At 36.0% G+C, this 19,961-nt stretch overlaps 1 protein-coding gene across 1 annotated transcript; it reads left to right on the top strand.

The window, feature by feature from the left end:
- The first annotated feature begins 10,463 nt into the window (after positions 1–10,463).
- On the top strand, positions 10,464–14,061 carry LOC141834374 (uncharacterized). The gene is made up of 4 exons (XM_074721733.1): positions 10,464–10,661; positions 12,644–12,855; positions 13,391–13,568; positions 13,656–14,061. Exons 1-4 carry the CDS (start codon positions 10,628–10,630, stop codon positions 13,787–13,789), a joined length of 558 nt encoding a protein of 185 aa, XP_074577834.1. The 5' UTR covers positions 10,464–10,627; the 3' UTR covers positions 13,790–14,061.
- Positions 14,062–19,961: the final 5,900 nt, after the last annotated feature.

Genomic DNA, 19,961 nt, shown 5'->3' on the forward strand with positions numbered 1-19,961 from the left:
TTGGTAAAATCATTGTCGAATGGAGAGGATTCGACTAGTGAATAGCCGAATGGAAGGGCTTGGTAAGGCTACCGCCGAACGGAGGGATTCGGCGAGGCTCCTACTGAATGGAGGGATTCGGCGAGGCTCCTGCCGAATGGAGGGATTCGGCGAGGCTCCTGCCGAATGGAGGGGTTCGGCGAGGCTCCTGCCAAATGGAGGGGTTCGGCGAGGCTCCTGCCGAATGGAGGGGTTCAGCGAGGCTCCTGCCGAATGGAGGGGTTCAGCGAGGCTCCTGCCGAATGGAGGGATTCGGCGAGGCTCCTGCCGAATGGGCGTTCTTAGATGACGCGTGACTTAACCAATTAAACTTAAAGATTTATAGAGACTGAGCCCAGATGGTGGGGCCGGACTTGGACTCGAGTCCGATCCTGGTCCTATTGGATTATTCCCGGAACACCGCACACTCCTCCTGGGTCTTCACCGATTGCAAGCGGGTGGCCTTGTTCGCGTCCCGAATCACCACTAGTTGAGAAGGAAAACTTGTGTATCGATATCTTCCATCTGTGCACGTTCACCTTCTTTTATAAGGCATTTGAGTCGACTCAACTGGGATCTGAGTCGATTCCAAGATCCTCTTCTTCGCGGGCTGAATCAAATTTCTACCGCTCGAGTCGACTCCACTGCTGCTTGAGTCGACTCCATCTTGAGTCTTAGGGGTTAATCTAAATCAAATAGAGTAAATAGTTTTATAATTTTCAAAGTTTAATTTAAACTTTTAAGTTTGGACTCCCCCTAAATCTGACACTCACTTAAGGCTCCTTGTTGACCACAAGGCAATCTCCCTATGTGTCTTAGGGGTTGTTCCAAGTTAAAAGAACAATTTATAATAGATTTTGCAAAATAAGATTTTTCAAAAGTAAGTTTAGTAATTTTATTTTAAACCTTTGTTTTTTAAGAGGTCTTTAAAAATAAGATTTTTCAGGAATGACCTCCCCCTGAACTAGACATTCTCTTAGGACATCCTTGTTGACCACAAAGATTTTCTGCCTATGTGTCTTAGGATTTTGACTTAGTGTTGACCTAGAGGTTTATGTCTAATGTGTTGGTCAACAAATTTTCAAATATCTAATATTTTGAAAAACTATAGTATAGGTATATACAGCAAGCATGAATCTCAAGTAAATATCAATTTTTCAAAAATAGTTTTTATAAAAATATTTATAATAATTTTTGAAAATCTTTTTCTAAAATATTGTACTTTAATTGTCCTTATCATCTCACCCGTATTAAGTGTCGCAATACATGACATACATGGGTAACCTTATGGGTTATGTGAGATGAGTTATCAATTTTATCTTTATTGATTTTAAGTTAAATTCTAATGAAATATTTGACCTTGTGTTAGATTCAGGTTTAACCGTCAATCAATTAAGTCCACATTTCAAAAATCAGTTTCCAGGCAGTGGCGAGGCATAGGGGCCTTCTTGGGTATTGGAACAACGACCACGTTTTAAGATAAAACTGATCCAAGAAATTATGACATTAACCAATTTATTGAGAAACATTGGTCTAACTAGTCTAGGATATGGCGAGGTAGCTTCGGTCAGTTTCACTTAGCTAAGCAGACCAAGCAAGGTACTCCTTACCCCACTTGACTACCCAGACTAAGCTTCCCTAACGTACTATCATCTTCCCTAATACTATGTTGCCAAGTGTCAACAATTCATGTGTCCTTAACTAACCGTTCTAAGTTAAGCAGAAAAATAAACATGATGACATGACATGTTATATGCATTTTAAAATAACGCAGATCATATCATGGCAAATATGCATGAGTCAAACAATTCACGTAATTTTTTAATTTCTGATAATGTATCAAATTCTCGATTTAATACATTTCGTGTGGACCCACGAATGTGTCAATCCACTCTGACACACTTTGAGTTTTATTTTTATTGTTTCATTTGGTAATATTTTAATTTAGTTTTATAATTAAGGGTAATTTAATTTAATTTTAATTTAATTTATTTTAATTTAAATTTAAATTTAAATTTAATTTAATTTAATTTTAGTTTAATTTATGTTTGAATAATAAATAAATTGTATTTGACTTGTTAAATTATTTTCCTAAATTTTAGGATTTAATTTCAAATTTTTGAATTTAATTTTTTAAGGTTATTTAATGTTTCATAATTAAAGGGTACACAATTGTAATTAATTTGATTATTTTATTTTAAATTTTTAATATTTAATTTATTAAAATTATTCAATATTTCATAATTAAAGGGTACATTGTTATAATTAATTTTAAATTTTTATTATTTATTTTTTGAGAATTATTCAATATATCATAATTAAAAGATACACAATTATAATTAATTTTATTATTTAATTTTAAATTTTTATTATTTATTTTATAGGTTATCTTATTGAAGTTTGATTTTTTCTTATTATTAGAATTATCTTAAATTTTTAATTTTGAATTATTTAGTAAAATTGAATTGTTCAATTTATCTTAATGATTATTAATTTTATATTGTTTGATTGAATTATTATTAATTTTTGAAACTATTAAATTATTTAAAGTTGAATCATTAACTAAATCCTTATCTTGTTGAATGAGTTAAAGACTTGGTTTAATTTTTTATTTATTTGAGATAAATCTAGATTAATTACATTTAAATTATTAATATTTGAATTGATTAAATTTGAATTAGTTAAAAAAAATTTAATTCAGATTTATTAATTAATTTATCCAAATTAGATAAATTTTTCTTATTTTTAGGATCTAAGTTTGAAATTTTCAAATTAGAAAAATTTAAGTTTAAATTATTTAAATTATTATCAAATATTTCTAGATCTAACTTTTTCAAATTTGAATTGTTCAAATTTGATTTAGTCAAATTATTTAAATTTGTACAACGATATAGTAGAGCTAAGCAATGTAAAATAATTTAAAATTATCTTTTGAGTCCAAAGTAGAGCTAAACATAAGAAGTTTTATTGTCTCATCACTGAATCTATAGTTTAATTCTTCTAACTAAAAATATATTGTAGCATTAAATATATTATAATGAAAGTGATCCTCAACTATGATAGTATCCTTTTGCCAACATGAACGACTAGAAAGCTTATAACGAGCACCTAGTATATTAACATCCAATCTTGTGCAAAATGAGTTAACATGAAAGAAGAATATCAAAATCATCATTTTTCCATATCAAAAGAAGTGCTTTAGTCATACAGACAAAATCCATTGCATTAATGATATCAAGAGATTTTTGTTGCAAGGCACGACAAAGTAAATTTATGATCCCCATAATTTTATGCATCAAATGAAAAATAAAAATCAAATCAAAAGACTTCATCACTATTAAGGAACCACCATCTTCCCCATGCATTGAAGTAGAGGAACCATCAGTGATAATGCTTTTAATTTTTTTTGATATCCAGGTATTCAATTCTTACGACCTGACTAGTGATACTGCGTTTAAGCACATTAATAATTGCACCATATATATCTATTAAGCTACAAATAGAATAGAAATGGGAGCTCCGATAAGTAGTTTCTGCTAGATGCAAAGTACCAAATTGATTTGTTCCTCAGTCAATCTCAGATTCAACAACAATAACAGAATGTGCAAGTTTATTAACTTTAGCAAATTATAACTTGGTATTGTTGGATCGAGTGCACATGAGAGAGGGGTGAATCATGTGACTTTTAATTTTTTTTATATGATAAATCACAAGTCAACACGAAGATTTTACTTCGTTCGGAGTTGTCGACGACTCCTACTTGAAGGCCCAGTTCCCTTGGATCTTTCCTGTGGGCCATCCACTAAATCTCTCTACCAGAAAAAACTCTAGTATAGTAGGCGAATACAATGAGCAAAAGTGTGACAACCCCACACTTTTAACTTTTAAATAAATGCAAAAAATAAATATTAAAAAGTTTCTTCGTTATCCAACAATAGAAAATTTTAGACGAGCTCGGATATTAGGGATGATCTTTTGACAGAAGTTGGACATGGTCGTGTCGAAGCTCGGGCCGCCGCAAAAAAAGGACGTTGGTCAAAGTTCTGTAATTCATGCACTGATCAAAACTTTATATAGATACAATTGAGTTATCTAGATCTGCAAATATTTTAAAAAAATACAAAACTTGATCCACTTCTTGCAATTTATCTTATCCAGGATCAAAGAATAATTCAAATTATATTTATTTATTTATAAAAAAATTTTATCCTCCTTATTTATTATAGATAGGAATAATTTTATTATTTAATAAAATTTTATATTAGAAAAATAAATAATAATGAAGATTAATTTTGCAGAGTTCACATGTAAAATTAACTTTATCCATATACCAAATAAATCCTATAAAATAGAGTTAGTATAATAATAAAATACACTAAAATACAAAATATTCAAAATTAATTAGATCCTGTCAATCTAGACCAGGATCTAACCAGGCCTTAACTTAGATCACCCAAATGGGTCTAAGTTGGACCGTGCCTAAAGCTCCAAAATGGAACTCGTCCTCACTGGTTCGCTCCTCCAGTGACTTACCTCACTTACCTTAGCGCAGCTTTATTAGACTTCTCTAACCCACAAGGTCTTTTGCCAAGGTTCAACCACCATGGTTTTCCTGCCAAGTCTCCACCAACTTAGTCTTCAGCCAGTTGTCAGGCCCCGTGAACCCAACTGGACTTCCTGCCATGACTCAACCATCCTGGACTTCAGCCTGGTGTCTGGTTCTAAGTCTTTCAACTCTGCACACTTAGGGCATGTTTGGTAAGGGGTAATCAGGCTTGTAATGTAATCAGGATTACATTACAAGATAATTTATTTTGTTTAGTAATATTTCAAAGATGTAATGTAATGTAATGTAATGTAATCGTATCACAAAAAAAAGCCCTCCTTTGTAATCTCGATTACCAAGAAAATAGTAGGTAATCTGATTACATTACAACTTTTATTTTTATCCTATCAAATCTACCCTTCCGCTCCTCACCGTGTCATTCCGCACGATTTCTCTCCCCGCATCCCGCACGCCGCGACACAAATCGCGCGACCTGTCTCAGGTTTCGCCGGAACGTCGCGACACAACCCTCCTCTTCACCTCTCGCGCGACGGCACAACCCTTCTCTTCCAAGGCGGTGGAGGCACACAACAAAGGAACCATCAGCAGCATGCTCTCCGCCCTCGTCGATGACTTCTCCACCTGCGAGGATGGCTTCGCTGAGATGCAGGTCACCTCGCCCCTCGCCGTCTTTGACGGCGCGCTCTCCAAGCTCGCCAGCAATTGCCTTGCCATCGCCGATTTGATCTAAACAAATTAGTCAATTTGTTCTCCGCTGTATTATTTTGTTAATTCGATTACCCATATTATTTCATCGTGATTGTAAAATAACTGAAAAGATGATGATAATTAAAAATACTGATAAAAAATATTGAATAAAAATACTGATAAAAAAATATCAATATGAGATTTGAACAATTAAATAAATATAATTTTTTTATAATTTTTGAATATTAAACTATCTAAATATTGAATAATTTTAATAATAAAATTATTAGTATTTTATAATAATAAAAATTATATTCCTTATTAAAAATAACGGAAGGGTATTATTGGTATTGTATAATAATAAAAATTATGTTCCTTATTGAAAATAATAGACACCAAACACTGTAATGTAATCATCCTTGTAATCAAAGATTACATATATTATATTACAAATTTGATTACATTACAAGCATGATTACATTACGTCCTACCAAACGTAGCCTTAGTAAGAAGGTTAAACCCATAACAAACCTAACTTTAACCTATTTGTCATTCATCAAAACTTGAATTAGACCGTTAGTGCAAACTACACCAACAGGTATTGCTTTTGGAAGAAGATGTAGCAATTGATAGTAATTGTCATATTCGAAAAGAAAAGTCATATAGAAATCTCTTTTTCAGCAACTGGAACTAATGCTAGTCGGAGTCGATGGCCAAATCAATACATATAGTATACATAGAGGCAATCTTTAAAAAATAAAGTTTGCAATTCATTAAAAACACCACACATATTGCTAGCACCATCATATCCTTGACCTCGCATATTACAAATTTCTAGATTATATTTAATGAGAACATCACATATTGCTTTCTCAAGTGTTGCAACTGTGGTGTAATGAACATGTACAATTTGAAAAAAGAGCTCCTATAAAAAATCATGAATATAAACAAATCTCAAAATTATAGTCATCTTTCTTTGTTAGATATATCCTTCGCTTCATTTACCAAAATACAAAATTCAAAATCTTCAACTTTATCATGAATTTTATTTCTGACTCTATTACCAATACCATGCAAGATTTCTTTTATTGGTGAAGTATACTTTGCATTTCCTGGAGGAGTAAAGATACACTACATGATAATAATGACATGAAACTTAACATGAAAGATGTGGAGTCAGGTGTGTCATGCCACGTGGCTTTTTCGATCACGTGGCATGACACACATGGCTTGCCACGTCTTTTAACATTTTGAACCCTAAATCCTAAGTCCTACAACTTCGTTGTCGGGATCGCTAAAAGGATATTTTGTTCGGCCGAAAAAGCCACATTGCATGACACACGTGGCTTGCCACGTCTTTCATGTTAAGTTTTATGTCATTATTTTCATGTAGTGTATCTTTACTCTTCCTAGAGCTTCTTCACTAATGCACCAACTTACATTTATCATTTGACAAAATCCACTACAAATCAGATAAACATTTGCATTTCCCCACTCAACTTCTTCACTAATGCATCAATTCTAGGAGAAAATAACCACACATATCAATAATTCAGGAGAGGAAGTGGGGAGCATCTGCATTGAAGGCTAGCGAATATTCAGGAGGTGGCGACGCTTCTTTTTTGGTAGTCAATTAACAGTAGTCGCAGTGGGATTGAAAATCAAATTTGGGGATTTAGGGGTGATCACAAAATTTATTTGGGAATTTAAAATTGATCGGTTGCATATAAAAAAAGGCCATCGGGAATCTGATTTAGAGATTTAGGACTGATCGGGTGAACAATTGCATATATATATATATATATATATATATATATATAGCCTCGGGGCTAAAGCCCAGGTAGGCTAACACCTCGTTTCACCCCTTGATTATGACAACACCTAAGGTTAAGTCCATTTATGTTGACTTCTATCATTTTACCTATATATATAGGTTACTCAACATTTAGCTCACTAGATTCTTACACTTTGCAACTTGTCTTCACTCTTAGCCATCTCTAGTTAGGTTACACAGTCCCTTGGATACCCATCAACCCTCATCTCCTCCACATGCCATCCTTTGCCCCATTTATTTATGGAGTTTGCGTCCATAATTATTGACCTTGTTGCCTTAATGTTCCTCATCCTACGATCTCTTGATCTATCTCATGTAATCTTCTTTGATCTCTATAGGTCTTGATCCATTGAGCTGTCAATCTAGCCACGACAAGTCATTGCTCCATAGTTGTTCCAGCACCACCTCAATGCTTCTCGTCTTGTGATCTCTCGGATGTCCCATATCATCCTTCTCTGATCTCGTAGGACCACTAAGACATCATCTTGGCCATGTCAAGCCAATCATCCGTGCACTTAACCTCATCTAGCCATGAGATCTTCAAATTTCATGTGTGTTCTTGTGAGACCTTGCATACTTAAACACATATATCAAATACATAGACAAAACATACTTAAAATCTTCGCCCAAATATCAAAATTAAAGGTTACACCAAACCACTTAGGGCATGATTGTACTAAAATGACCAACCCCTCCTGACTTGACTCCTCTCTTGTTTAGATTAGCTTAATTTTCTTGATCATCTCAACCAAATCCCTTTGCAGAATTAGTCTTAGTGGCCAATGATCTAATTGGTTTGATTAACTCAATTAACTCTCTAGTCTAACAGACCCAAACTGATTGACTCATCTAATTGAGTTGACTTATTAAGTTAATCGATTCTTTAGATTGATCAGACATTCGACTCACTCAATATTACTAGGTATATTAAAGTAAACTAGAAAGTTAGAACCATTGCACCCTATTTCAAGGAAGAGTTTTTAGGGGAAAAAAACTTTAACTAACAATTAAATGGGCAAAGGCCTAGTGTTTTTTTAAAGAATGGAGAGGGTGGTTTTACATATAGATTGGATTAATAAATGTTATCAAAGAAGTGACAACATTATCTTCTCTTGAGAACTCTCGACAAAACATTCTATTCTAACAATCATTTGAAGGAGAAGTTTTGGGCTATGAACTTAAATAGTAACCTTGATTTCTATTTTCTATAAGGCTTTTTTTGCCTACTTTACTTGGTCCAATGTCTAATGCACTTCTCAATTTTTGTACAATAGAATTTCTAGTAAAAAAGGTAAAACCTTACATCCTTATAAGGTGTGCTATTCTATCAACTCTCACTTATGCTATGGCTGAACGGGGAAGTTTTGTTCTGACATGAAGAATTCAAATAATTTTAGGTCATCATATTATTAGCGAGTTTTTAAAAATCATTTTGAATTATAAATTTTGACAATTTTTAAGATTCAAAACTTCAATAAAAAGGTAAAATCCGTCATCCTACACGGTCAGCCTTACGACCATCTATGAGGAGGTAAATCGAAAAATTACAATTAGCCACGACAGAGGAGGGTATTGTCTCGACTTCGTCGAGATTCAACCCTTACCTACTTCAGCAACTCTACTCCGTCGTAACCAACTTATCTATGTTCCGGAAGTTCTAAGATTCAAAACAAAACTAGCCTTCATGCCTACCCCTCACATGGATTGCATGTCACATTACACTGAGTTGAAAGGCAAAAATCATGTTCATGACATGTTCATGGCTTGTCTCATAGTTGTCCAATTCAAAACAGTTTGAGTGACTAATTGGTTGTTCATGGCTTGTCTCATAGTTGTCCAATTCAAAAGAGTTTGAGTGACTAATTGTTAATTCTACCATCTTTTCTTTCAACCTTTTAAATGAAAAGTAATCCTATGGATAACTAAATGGAAAGAGGAGTTATTGTTGTATGTAGAAATCGATTAACCCATGGCGGGTCCATCAGGTAAAATTTTTATCTAAAATGCGGGTTAGGCGGGCCAACCCGCGGGCCTGTTAAAAAATAAAAAAATATTAAAAATATTAAAAAATTTAATTTTAAAGTATAATTTAAATTGATTAAGTTGAAAGTTTTAAGTTTGAATTATAATTTTTAAGCTTAAATTGTATTTTAAATAGATGAAACCGAATAATACATTAAGTTTTATACTTTAATTTTAAAATTTAAACTAAATAACGCGGGTTTACTCACCTCAACCCATCTTAAAATGGGTTGATAAAATAGACTTGGCGGGGTGATCGTAAAATTGATTGTATGAGGAAACCTGTTACAGGTAAAACTTTTATCTAAAATGATTTCACTTTTTACGATTTATAAAAGTAAAGCCTTTACCTCAAAATAGTAAGATTAGGCTCATCTACTATTATTGTTGACTTTGAAAGAAAGATTAATTTTATATTAGTGAATAAATATAAAAAAAAGGATAGAAAGAACATACATACGAGGGTGTTTCTTTTTTCCAAATGGCAAGTTGAAGAGGTTTTACAAAATGTTATTAGCATCAGTTGAACATGCTTGCCCTACTCGTGTAGTTCGGTTTGCCATACCAATTTTATTTATTCAATCTGTTTGATTTGATTCCTATTGTTTATATTGCCTAGCCCACTAGCCATTAGGTACGACTGAAAAAAAAGAAGAAAACTTAATTAAGTCGATTGGCATACCTTGCCCCTTCACTTGAGACCATTTAGATCGACAAATCTATTTGGATTGCTTGACCTATTAGATTTGCTTAATCAATTAGTTCACTTTGACCAACCGAATTGCATGAATTTTTTTTTTTGTCTAACCACATTAGTTTTTTCAAATTCGATTTGTACAAATGAGATGAACATTGAAAGAGAAGGGAGAGTTTATTGATAATGACAAAGATTTTTACGAACAAGTATAAAAATTAACTTTTGCTTTTTCTGAAGAAATTTGTTTTCCTTAAAAGAATGCTTATTATTATTATTTATTAAACAGAAATCCTATTAAACATGATTTTCTATCCTCTCCTATTCCATCGTGCCTCTGATTTCAGCGTCAACGGTTCCGATTATTATTATTATTTATTAAACAGAATCCTATTAAACATAATTTTCTATTCTCTCCTATTCCATCGTGGCCTCTGATTTCAGCATCAACGGTTCCGATTATTATTATTATTTATTAAACAGAAATCCTATTAAACATAATTTTCTATCCTCTCCTATTCCATCGTGGCCTCTGATTTCAGCATCAACGGTTCCGATTAAACCGTGGAGAATTTTACGGGGCAAGATATCTGGGAGCTCGTGCTCAGCTGGTGGACCATAAATACCAAGTTGCCAAAGTCTCGTCCACAACGCCGTTCGGAGGTCTCTCGATTGGCTTTCTCCGCCTCTCCTTCTCTCTCTTCCTTCGGCGCTAGGGTTTTGTGGAGCTCACCTTTCGTCCTCAATTCTCCTACGGCGTCGTGAATCAACTTGTTCTCCGTCGATCTCTCGTGTCTCTGAGGATATGTCGCGGAATCCTGCTCGAACCGTATACATAGGTAGGTTTTATCACGGTATTTTACCTTTTTAGTTCGAATCTTTAGATCTGCTGTATTTTTAGAGTTTGTGTTAAGTTTTCATAGTTTTGGTTGCTTATTTGAAGTTTTCCGATTAAGACACGCTGTTAGATCCTAGACGTGTATATTATAAACTTTTTAAAAAAATTTGGTAGGAACAATTTGGGGGTTTTTAGACGATTCCGTATGATGCAGTTTGAATTTTGCTTAGATAAGCTTGCTGCATCATGCTGCAAATTTTATAGTATTGTTCTTTGTATTTGTCGTACAGTTCTCTAGTCCAAATTAGAGCCTCAGGGCCCTTTTTCTTCTTCTTTTCGTTGCAGCTTATGGTTTGTGAATTGTAGTTTATTTTTTTGGTCTTTTGTGTCAGAGCTCTATGCTACACTGAGATGAGTGATTTTATCAATCGCTGTCAGAATAGATCATGTTATGGTTTGAGATCTAGTATCCACTGTTTTAGGTTTGGTTGGTATTGAATGATTATTGTGCCATACTGTGTTTGGTTTAGTAGAAGAGTATTAAACCCAAATAATTTTTCATGGAATCAGAAACTCAGCTTGTTTATGAATCACCATGTTTGAATATTCATTTCCTTGATTGGTCCCAAAATCAGACCCATCAATTCTGAATTTAAAACCATAGTTTGTTTTAGGTTCTTTGACATTCTGTCAGGTCTCAAAAATCAGAAAAATATATAGCTATGTTCTGAATTTTAATTAGTATTTTCTAAAAAATGTTACTATTCTTTTCCTCCATCCTTAATTTTGGAAAAGAAAAGAAAGAAGAAATTATTCCTCATTCTTCGTTCAAATCCTCTTTGAAAACTGTCCTTTGTGCTGCTGCATCATGTCAAAGATAGAGGAAAAATGGTCACTGTATCATCCCCTCCAAGCTCAAAAGAGTTAGGATCCTTTATATATACACATATATACTGATTTATATAAATTCTCATCCTCCCTCTTTCCTTTTCAGTAATATTCCCTGAGCTTCTTTATTTCTAGATCATTGTAACTATTTTATTGTGATGTTCCAAGTATGTCTTGGAAAAAGATTTTTAATTTCTTTGACATGGTACCTGAACCACTTCGCAAAAGCTTCTAAAGTGTTATGTATAAAAACTACTATGTATATAATTTTAGGTTCCTTATCTAGGTATTTTTCAAATAATTTTCTGGATATATTTTGGTTCTTGAGTTCAATAGACTGAAATATCCTTATTTTCTTTTTGTATCTGTTCCCTGAGTTTAATATGGCTAAGGTCTTATGTGGCTTGGTTTTTCAAATTGCAGCTTGTTTATTGCTTTAGAATATCGGCATTTTATCTTTGAATATCTTGCTGTGCTTATAAATTGACGCTATCTTGGCTTATTCAAACCGAGTTTTTAGGTTTTCACTTTTTTGGGTGTTTTTTCTTCAAAGAGGGACATGATTCTCAGCTGCAGCTGTCTCCCGCTTGAAAAGAGTTCAGAACTAGGGAATTATTGTACTAACTAGTATATCTGTTAAATTTCCTGGACATTAAGAATCTCCAATGTTTGAAAGTTATTACAGTTCCACTACTTTACCTTATGCTTTGGGTGTACCTGCTTCTGTTTCCTTCTGCCGTACTGTCAATTATTTTAGGTCATGTTTATATTTTTCATTCTTCTATTTCTTGGCTAGAGGTTCTAATTAGAAAAATATTGTGTCAATTTATAAAATTATTAGTTCATGATTTGGAAAATTTGCTCTTTTATGGTTCATTCACTTGTATAATGGTTACATGCCTATAACTCATGCTTTTTTTTCCTGTTTCCACTTGAGCAAATTGGATTTCTTGAGTTTCTTTCACTTGTTTACCATGATTTCATTACAGTTTATTTTTTTTGGGTTTTGTTTCCCGTCTGTATTTTGTGTGTCTATTTGCTTAATATTTTTGTGTTTTTAACAACCTTTTTATGTGATATATTTTTCTTTGTTAGGTAATTTGGATGAAAAGGTGAGTGAGCGAGTCTTGTATGAAATACTTGTTCAGGTAGGTCGTATAGTGGACCTGTATATACCTCGGGATAAGGAAACTGATCGCCACAGGGGCTATGCTTTTGCGGAATATGAGTCTGAGGAGATTGCAGAATATGCTGTTAGACTCTTTTCCGGCCTTGTACGCCTAAATAATAAAACCATCAAATTTGCGGTGCGTTGCCTTCTCTTGTGTATAGGCAGCTTAGAAGGTTTTAAGTCAAATCTTTTGTTTCAGTCCTATAAATAATAGTCAGCAGAAAAGTTAACTGAAATCAAAACCTAAACCCAAATAATTTTCAAAACACCTTGATTAATCCTCATTATTTAGTGTACTTTAATTGATGATACATGGTATAGAAATAGTTTGCATCTATGATTTCCTTGACATTAAAGCTGATAATTTTTGACCAGAGTCTCATAGTAAAGATTGTATTCCTGGCATCTTAAATGAGTCTGGCCTCGTTCCTATTGCCTCTTGGCGGTTTAGTGATGGTCACACAAATCATTGTATTCCTTTCATCTTAAATCAGTTTGGCCTCGTTAATGTTATATTTGTGTCATCTTAAATGTGTTTTCCCTCATTTCGGTTATTTCTTGACGTGTTTGTGCCAATCAACTTTGAAATATCATCCACAAACAGTAGTTTTAGATCAACTTTTGTCTATCAAAAGATACACAATATAGATTAACTTCTACATATTGAACAGATATCTGGTCAAGATAAGTCTTCTCAGAACACTGGTACACCTATAACATCGAAGCCTACTTTTCCAAGGCCACCTTCTGTAAGTGGACGAGAAATAGATGTCTCTCGAAACTCTTCGCGGTTAGTTAACCACAGGGCCTCTGAGAATATTGATGATGTTCCCTTGAGTTACCCACAGTGTGAGTTCTTGAAGCTAGTAGTGCTCTCTTCTGCCTTTATCCTAATTACTTCTGTTTTATCTAATTTTTTAGCAACTTCATCTACAGCATCCTCTAATGGTCCACTAAACAATGATATGAACAAGGGAAACTACGAATATAGCAGGCGTGTATTTGGGTCTATGTTCAATAATGATACTCGGCGAGGTGGGATTCATCCAATTACATTTCCCTCCTACTAATCTGTTAATGACCCCCATGTAGGAGTAGGTTCCAAGTGATCTGCCAGTCTGATTAGTTTTTCTCTTTTTTGCTGGATATTAAGAATTTGATTGTAGATCTCTCAAGTATCTCATCCATTATCTATCTTAAATGGAAGAAGTGAGGAACATGATCAGAACTGTGTTTTGTACAATATTATGTTTAAACATCTGTAGCTCAGGTCTTCGAGCTTATCATTTCATCTGTAAATGATTTGTTGGGTGTTATTAAACCTCTGAAATGTTTTGCATTAGCTTCCTTAATGCTATGGCAGTATGATGTACGTAAATTCCTAGTGAGAGTAATTACCACCATTGTCGACTTTCCATTTCCAATATCTCAATTAAGATTATTTCGTTGTCAAATCTTGCACACGTTGCTTTGCTTTTCCCCACTTCTTTGGTCTTGATTTATAAACCATTCATCAAAAGTTTGCCTCGTTAATGCAATCTGATATGCCCATGTACATGTACGACCTTAAAGAAAGTAAGATTTCTAAAATTGATCAATGAAAGGAGGATATGTATTTACATAGCTGGTTATGTTGTTTTCTGAGAGTATCAGGTATTCATACGTGTGTAGTTCCATAGTTATGGACAAAAAAGAGAGATTTGGCTTTGAAAATTTTTAGAGTGGGTAAATGGATGGGACTTCCAGTGCTCAATTCCGATTTAAGTTCAATTTTAGGCTGCCATCTTATGCCAGTTCAAAACCCTCCCTATTTGTAAGTTATGGATCTGTTTATTTCAATCCTACTTGCACATATCTAGCTATTGTTGCTCGACATGTATTCTGACAGGATGCAGTTTTAGTGCCAAGTTCTGCCAAACAATGGTTGTTACCCTGTACATCGCAGCACAAAAAACAGTGATGGAAAACTCAATGACAAGCCAGCAACTCGCTTTATGTGATCCTGCTCAGTGAAAGATGGTTTGTATTTTTTTACTACTTATTTATGTTAATCTGCTATGGATCTGAATTGATCTTATTTTTTTATGTGTTCATACCATGTTTGTCTTTTTCTTAGCTGAATATTCTTAAACTTTAGTAATACATGGTATTACAGGTTATGTTTTGCACACAAAATTAGCGACTGTAATAGAGGCATGCTAAATTAATCAGTTGGTAGTGTATATTTGGTGCAGTAGTATGTTCCCGGAGAGTCTAATGGTTAAACTGATAGGAAAGTTGGTGTTTACAATGTAGCTTATGCTGCTGCCAGAGTAGAAGTCAGAGGGGAAGGAGAGAAAAATAGTGAAGGGAAGGGAGGAGAGAGAGGAGCTGGAGAAAGAAACTAAAATTTATTTGCCTGATCGATGTGAAAGGGGGTGGAAAGGTGAGGGGGAATGATAGGGTTTCTCTCCTTCCTAATTGTCGCAAAATGCTTGAGCGACACTAAGAGAGTCTTAGCCCTCTTCTGTTGGTATTATCACCTTCATACTTTAGGGCTTGCATCTACATTGCTTTGTTGTTGTCTAGTTCATGGCTCATGTTCTAAATGTTTATGCTTTTGGAGAAAGAAACTAAAATTTATTTGCCTGATCGATGTGAAAGGGGGTGGAAAGGTGAGGGGGAATGATAGGGTTTCTCTCCCTCCTAATTGTCGCAAAATGCTTGAGCGACACTAAGAGAGTCTCAGCCCTCTTCTGTTGGTATTATCACCTTCATACTTTAGGGCTTGCATCTACATTGCTTTGTTTTTGTCTAGTTCATGGCTCATGTTCTAAATGTTTATGGTTTTGTATTTTACCTGATGCATCTAATTTTATCGTATTTCTAAAGAGCATATTATCCTTTTATATTTATTAAAAGGTGAAAAAGGTGAATTATTTCTCAAAGTACCTTTCTGCCTAACCTCCTTTGCTTGATTTGTTTTTGCCTAACCAAAATTTCCTCCTTTGCTTGATTTATTTTTGCCTAACCAACATTTGACTGAATCTGATAGTAGTTTATTAGTGGTCAATTGTGCCTTAAAAATGGTTGATAGTCTTGGAGGTTTCAAAATAAAGGGGTGTATACTGATTCATGAAACTACTAGGGTGTAGTAATGTTCTTTTTGACATAAATTGAGGACTCAAGAGATTTCAAACACTTTTGGTCTCAAAATAAAAAATAGAACATAGACAGACATAAAGACACACTAGGGGTAAATGGTTCTCACATGACATAAATATTGAGATTTTTAGGATTGACAAATACTTCTAGGCAAAAATGCTTGATGCTTTTTTAGGTATCGAAATTAGAAAGGAACTATGAATGGTGTTAATTTGGTATAAATTTGAGGTTCTTGGAGTTGTAAACATTTGGGTCAAAAATATTTGATGGTCTAATATGATTCAAAATCTCAAAAATGGGTGTTAGAGGTTCTCAATGAACAACTACAGGGTGAAAGCCTAAGGCCCTTTGGGTTGTCCAAAGTTGTATGTGACCTTACCTTAAGAAACTAAGAAAAAAAGAGAGCCGGATAAAATTAGGAAATTATTGGGGGTGTAATAGTGTCCATTAGGTACAAATTTGAAACCTTTTGTGTACTTTTGTAGATCTCAAAATGAAAAAAAGTATGGTATATAATTACTAATGATGTCTATTTAGCCAGAATTTGCTGAAATATTTCTAGCCTTACTGCGTAAATGAATTTGATGCTTCTAAAGTCAGCAAGTATTTTTAGTTCAAAGTGTTAGATTACCCTACAAGTCCCAAGCATATATCTAGACTGAAGGAATCATCGGAGGTCTAATGGTGATCATTTGATACGAATTTAAGTATTTTAGATGTCAAATACTTTTCGTTGAAAGTACTTGTTCCTATTGAGATATGCTCCTGGAAGCTACGACCGTCTTCTTCAGCACCAAGGTCCTAGAGGACTGAGGAGGGTATGGGGAGAGGAGCTTTGGGACTGGCGGTAGGCACAGAAATGGGGCAACCATCGGCAGCCTCCGGCGGCCTGGTCCGGCTGGTTGGTTACAGCGTGGATGGAGCGATGGTGAGACTTGGGAGCTACGTGGGGGTCCGCCTCGGGTCTCCGAAGCGGTTGGGGTGGCGGCCTTTTGTCGCTTCGGGCGATGGCTGGGGGATTTCGACTAGATCTCCCCTGTTGGCTGGGATCTTCTTTTTCGCCGTGCCGACTGGGTTTCCTCTACATGGATATATTTGACAGCTCGGCTCTGAAGCGCGTCAAAGCTTGCAGGAGGTTTCTTGATCAGAGATCGGAAGAAGTCTCCATCTATCAAGTCTTGAGAGAAGGCGCTCACTAGGACCTCCGAGGTGGCCGTCGACACTTTTTGCGCCACTTGATTGAAGCGGTGTACAAACTCTTTCAATGATTCTCGAGACCTCTGTTTGGTGGCGAATAGGTCTATCGTGGTTTTGCAGTATGTGCGGCTGGTAGCGAAGTGCCGTAGGAAGGACTCTTTAAAGTCGGCAAAGGAGCTGATGGAAGATGGCGGCAGTTGGCTGAACCATCTAAGGGCGGATCCGGCCAATGTTGTTAGGAATACTCTGCACTTGATAGCGTCTGTATATTGGTGGAGCATTGTCGCGTTCTCGAATCGCCCGAGGTGGTCTTCCGGATCTGTCGACCCTGTGTAGTCGAGGAATTGGGGAGTCCGAAAATGCCTAGGTAGTTCTTCGTCTAGGATGCGACGTGTGAAGGGAGAGCCATTCGTTCCACTCCCCTCTCCTACTTCCGGCCCTTTCCCTCGAGCTGGGTCTCGGACGGGGATATGGTCAGCGGCGGACTCCATGGAAGTGTCGTAGTAATCCACTTCTGGTGGGGGTCTGACAGAGGGAGCGCGTGGTGCTTCTGTAGGCGTGAACAATCGTCGTGGAGGCATCGTAGGGACTTCCGCCGGCCTAGCAGAAGCAGGAGGAGGTTGAGCTGGGGCCTCCTGTTGGTTACGTGAGATGACTTGAACCGCCAAAGCCACCGCGCAATCGAAGTCTTCTTGTGTCATGGTGAAGAGTTGAGGTCGAGGAGGGGGGTCATCCATCGGCATATCTCAAGGCAGGACTACTAAAGTTTCCACAAACGGCTCCAAAATATGTTCCTGTTGAGATCTGCTCCTGGAAGCTTCGACCGTCTTCTTTAGCACCAAGGTCCTAGAGGACTGAGGAGGGTATGGGGAGAGGAGCTTTGGGAAGCACCTGCAAACACTAAGATCGTGAGAAGGAAAGCTAGAAGTGTCCTGGCGCGACCACTCCGATGCTTAAGTCAGTTCGTGAGAGAGGAAGAAGGAAGTAGGAGGAAAAAACTCCAGATGTGAGATTGCATACCTCTCTTTAGCAACAAACTGACCTTTTATATAATTTGAAGATGTCAGGTCACATCAAGAATGTGACTAAAGTCTCATCGTCGTTATGAATGTGTCAGAGAGTGGTATATAGGCAGTGCTGGTGTCCTATCGCTGACTTACATTTAAGGAGGTATGTTCCGCTATCTATTGAAGATTTGCCATGATGACCTGCGGAAGTGTCAGAAGAACATTCACAACTGTACGATAGGGGAGTGGTCTTTTTCCATATTTCCAGTTCTAGGGGACACTCGCCCTTAAGAGAGCCCGATCCGCATGGGCCCCTTCGAACGCTGGGGGAGTGGCTCCCATAAAGGGGGTCCGGGCCGATTGGATCCATTCGGGCAGCGCGGGGGTAGCTCCGTTTCGAAGACATCAACTAATCCGAACCTGCCGCCTAGGAGTGAGAGGACTCGATTCGGTGGACTTTAGCAAGGTGGAGCCATATTGAGCGCGGTTTTGGGGGACTCGGCTCGGTCCATACTTTTGATCACAAGGCATCGCACCCGACACCTTCCGTTGGATCCGACTAATCGTGCTCAACATATACGACCATAACAGTACTCTATAGCATTATAGATCTTAAAGTCAGGGTAAAACAAGTCATATATAGACTCGGAGAACCCCAAGGGCAAAACCCAAAACAGTTATTGGTTGGGTGAGAATGGTTGGACATTGGTAAAACATTTAAATATGGTGCTTTTTTTGGTATCCAGTAAAGTTAGATGCGTTTATTTGGTGCTGTGTCAACTTCTAGACAGCTTTGTCTACACCAACTGATGCGAGGGAAAACGTAAGTTGTTTTCCTGATTTATTTGGTAGCCAATTAGGGAAAAGACGGTCTATCTCCAGCATTAGTTGGGCGATTAAAAAAATAATAATAATAAAAGGTAGCTTTCTGTGGATTAGATTTCAAAGCATTTTCTATGGTACATGATACGTAGACTTGAGGGTAACCTGTCTTTTACTTCCATTCTGGCTGCGTCCTCTGTTTCTGTTCGAATTGGGTGGGAAAGTTTTGTTCTTGCTGCACTTGGCTTTCTGTGAAATTTGTGTTTTTTTTTTCCTGAATAGATGTACCTGTGACGATTGTACGGATTGTTCCTAACGCCGTGATAACCAGATCCCTAATGTTTTCACAATAGGACGAGATGTGTGATCTGGAAACTCAAGAATTCGAGGTCAATCTGTTATGGTTTAATATATAAAGTTAATTTGGCATAACAGCTCAAACTTGAAACCGATTAATAATAAGAAACCTAACGTGGATATTTTTAAAATTGAAAAATCGTGGATTGTATTTTCATAGTTTATATTAATTTGTATGGAAATATTGTTTCTGTAATGGAACGAAATAGCCCTTTATCAACGGGTCTCGTTGAAAAAGCTGTCAACACATTTTTGGCTGTTTTTAAAAAGTAGTTGATCGTTTTTTTAAATTAGATCTATCGATTTTTAAGCTCATAATTTGTCTATTAAAACCATATAAAATGATTTGTTTTAAAATATTAAAATTATATAAAATATTTTCTATTTACAAAATATTGCAATGTTTATAATGTAAGTTTTGGGGACAACTGGTGCAACTGATTTCAACTAAGGTCCAATTGGTTCTTAGTTGCTTCTTGTTTGGCGGTTTTAAATGGGCTAAGCTGCTTGACTTTTGGTTGTCATAATACTAAATGGGTTAAGTTGTGACGGCTTGATTGCTACGTAAGTGGCATGTTGATTGTGCTGGGCTGTGCTTATGGTTTAGAGGTGCATAAGAGATCGGATTGCTTGTGGCTTGGGTGGGCGCGTCACTGGCTGTGGCATGTATGACCCTGCCTTAAGTTGTTTGGGCCATGTCTTAGTGAGCATACGT

This window comes from Curcuma longa, chromosome 9, assembly GCF_044706935.1.
Source record: "Curcuma longa cultivar G26 ecotype Majalengka, Jawa Barat chromosome 9, ITB_CL_G26_1.1, whole genome shotgun sequence".
NCBI lineage: Eukaryota > Viridiplantae > Streptophyta > Magnoliopsida > Zingiberales > Zingiberaceae > Curcuma > Curcuma longa.

Coding starts and splice junctions, on each gene's coding strand:
- LOC141834374 (XM_074721733.1), top strand. CDS start 10,628: ATGTCGCGGAATCCTGCTCGAACCGTATACATAG. Junction 12,856..13,390: donor ATAAAACCATCAAATTTGCG/GTGCGTTGCCTT, acceptor CATATTGAACAG/ATATCTGGTCAAGATAAGTC. Junction 13,569..13,655: donor TCCCTTGAGTTACCCACAGT/GTGAGTTCTTGA, acceptor CTTCATCTACAG/CATCCTCTAATGGTCCACTA.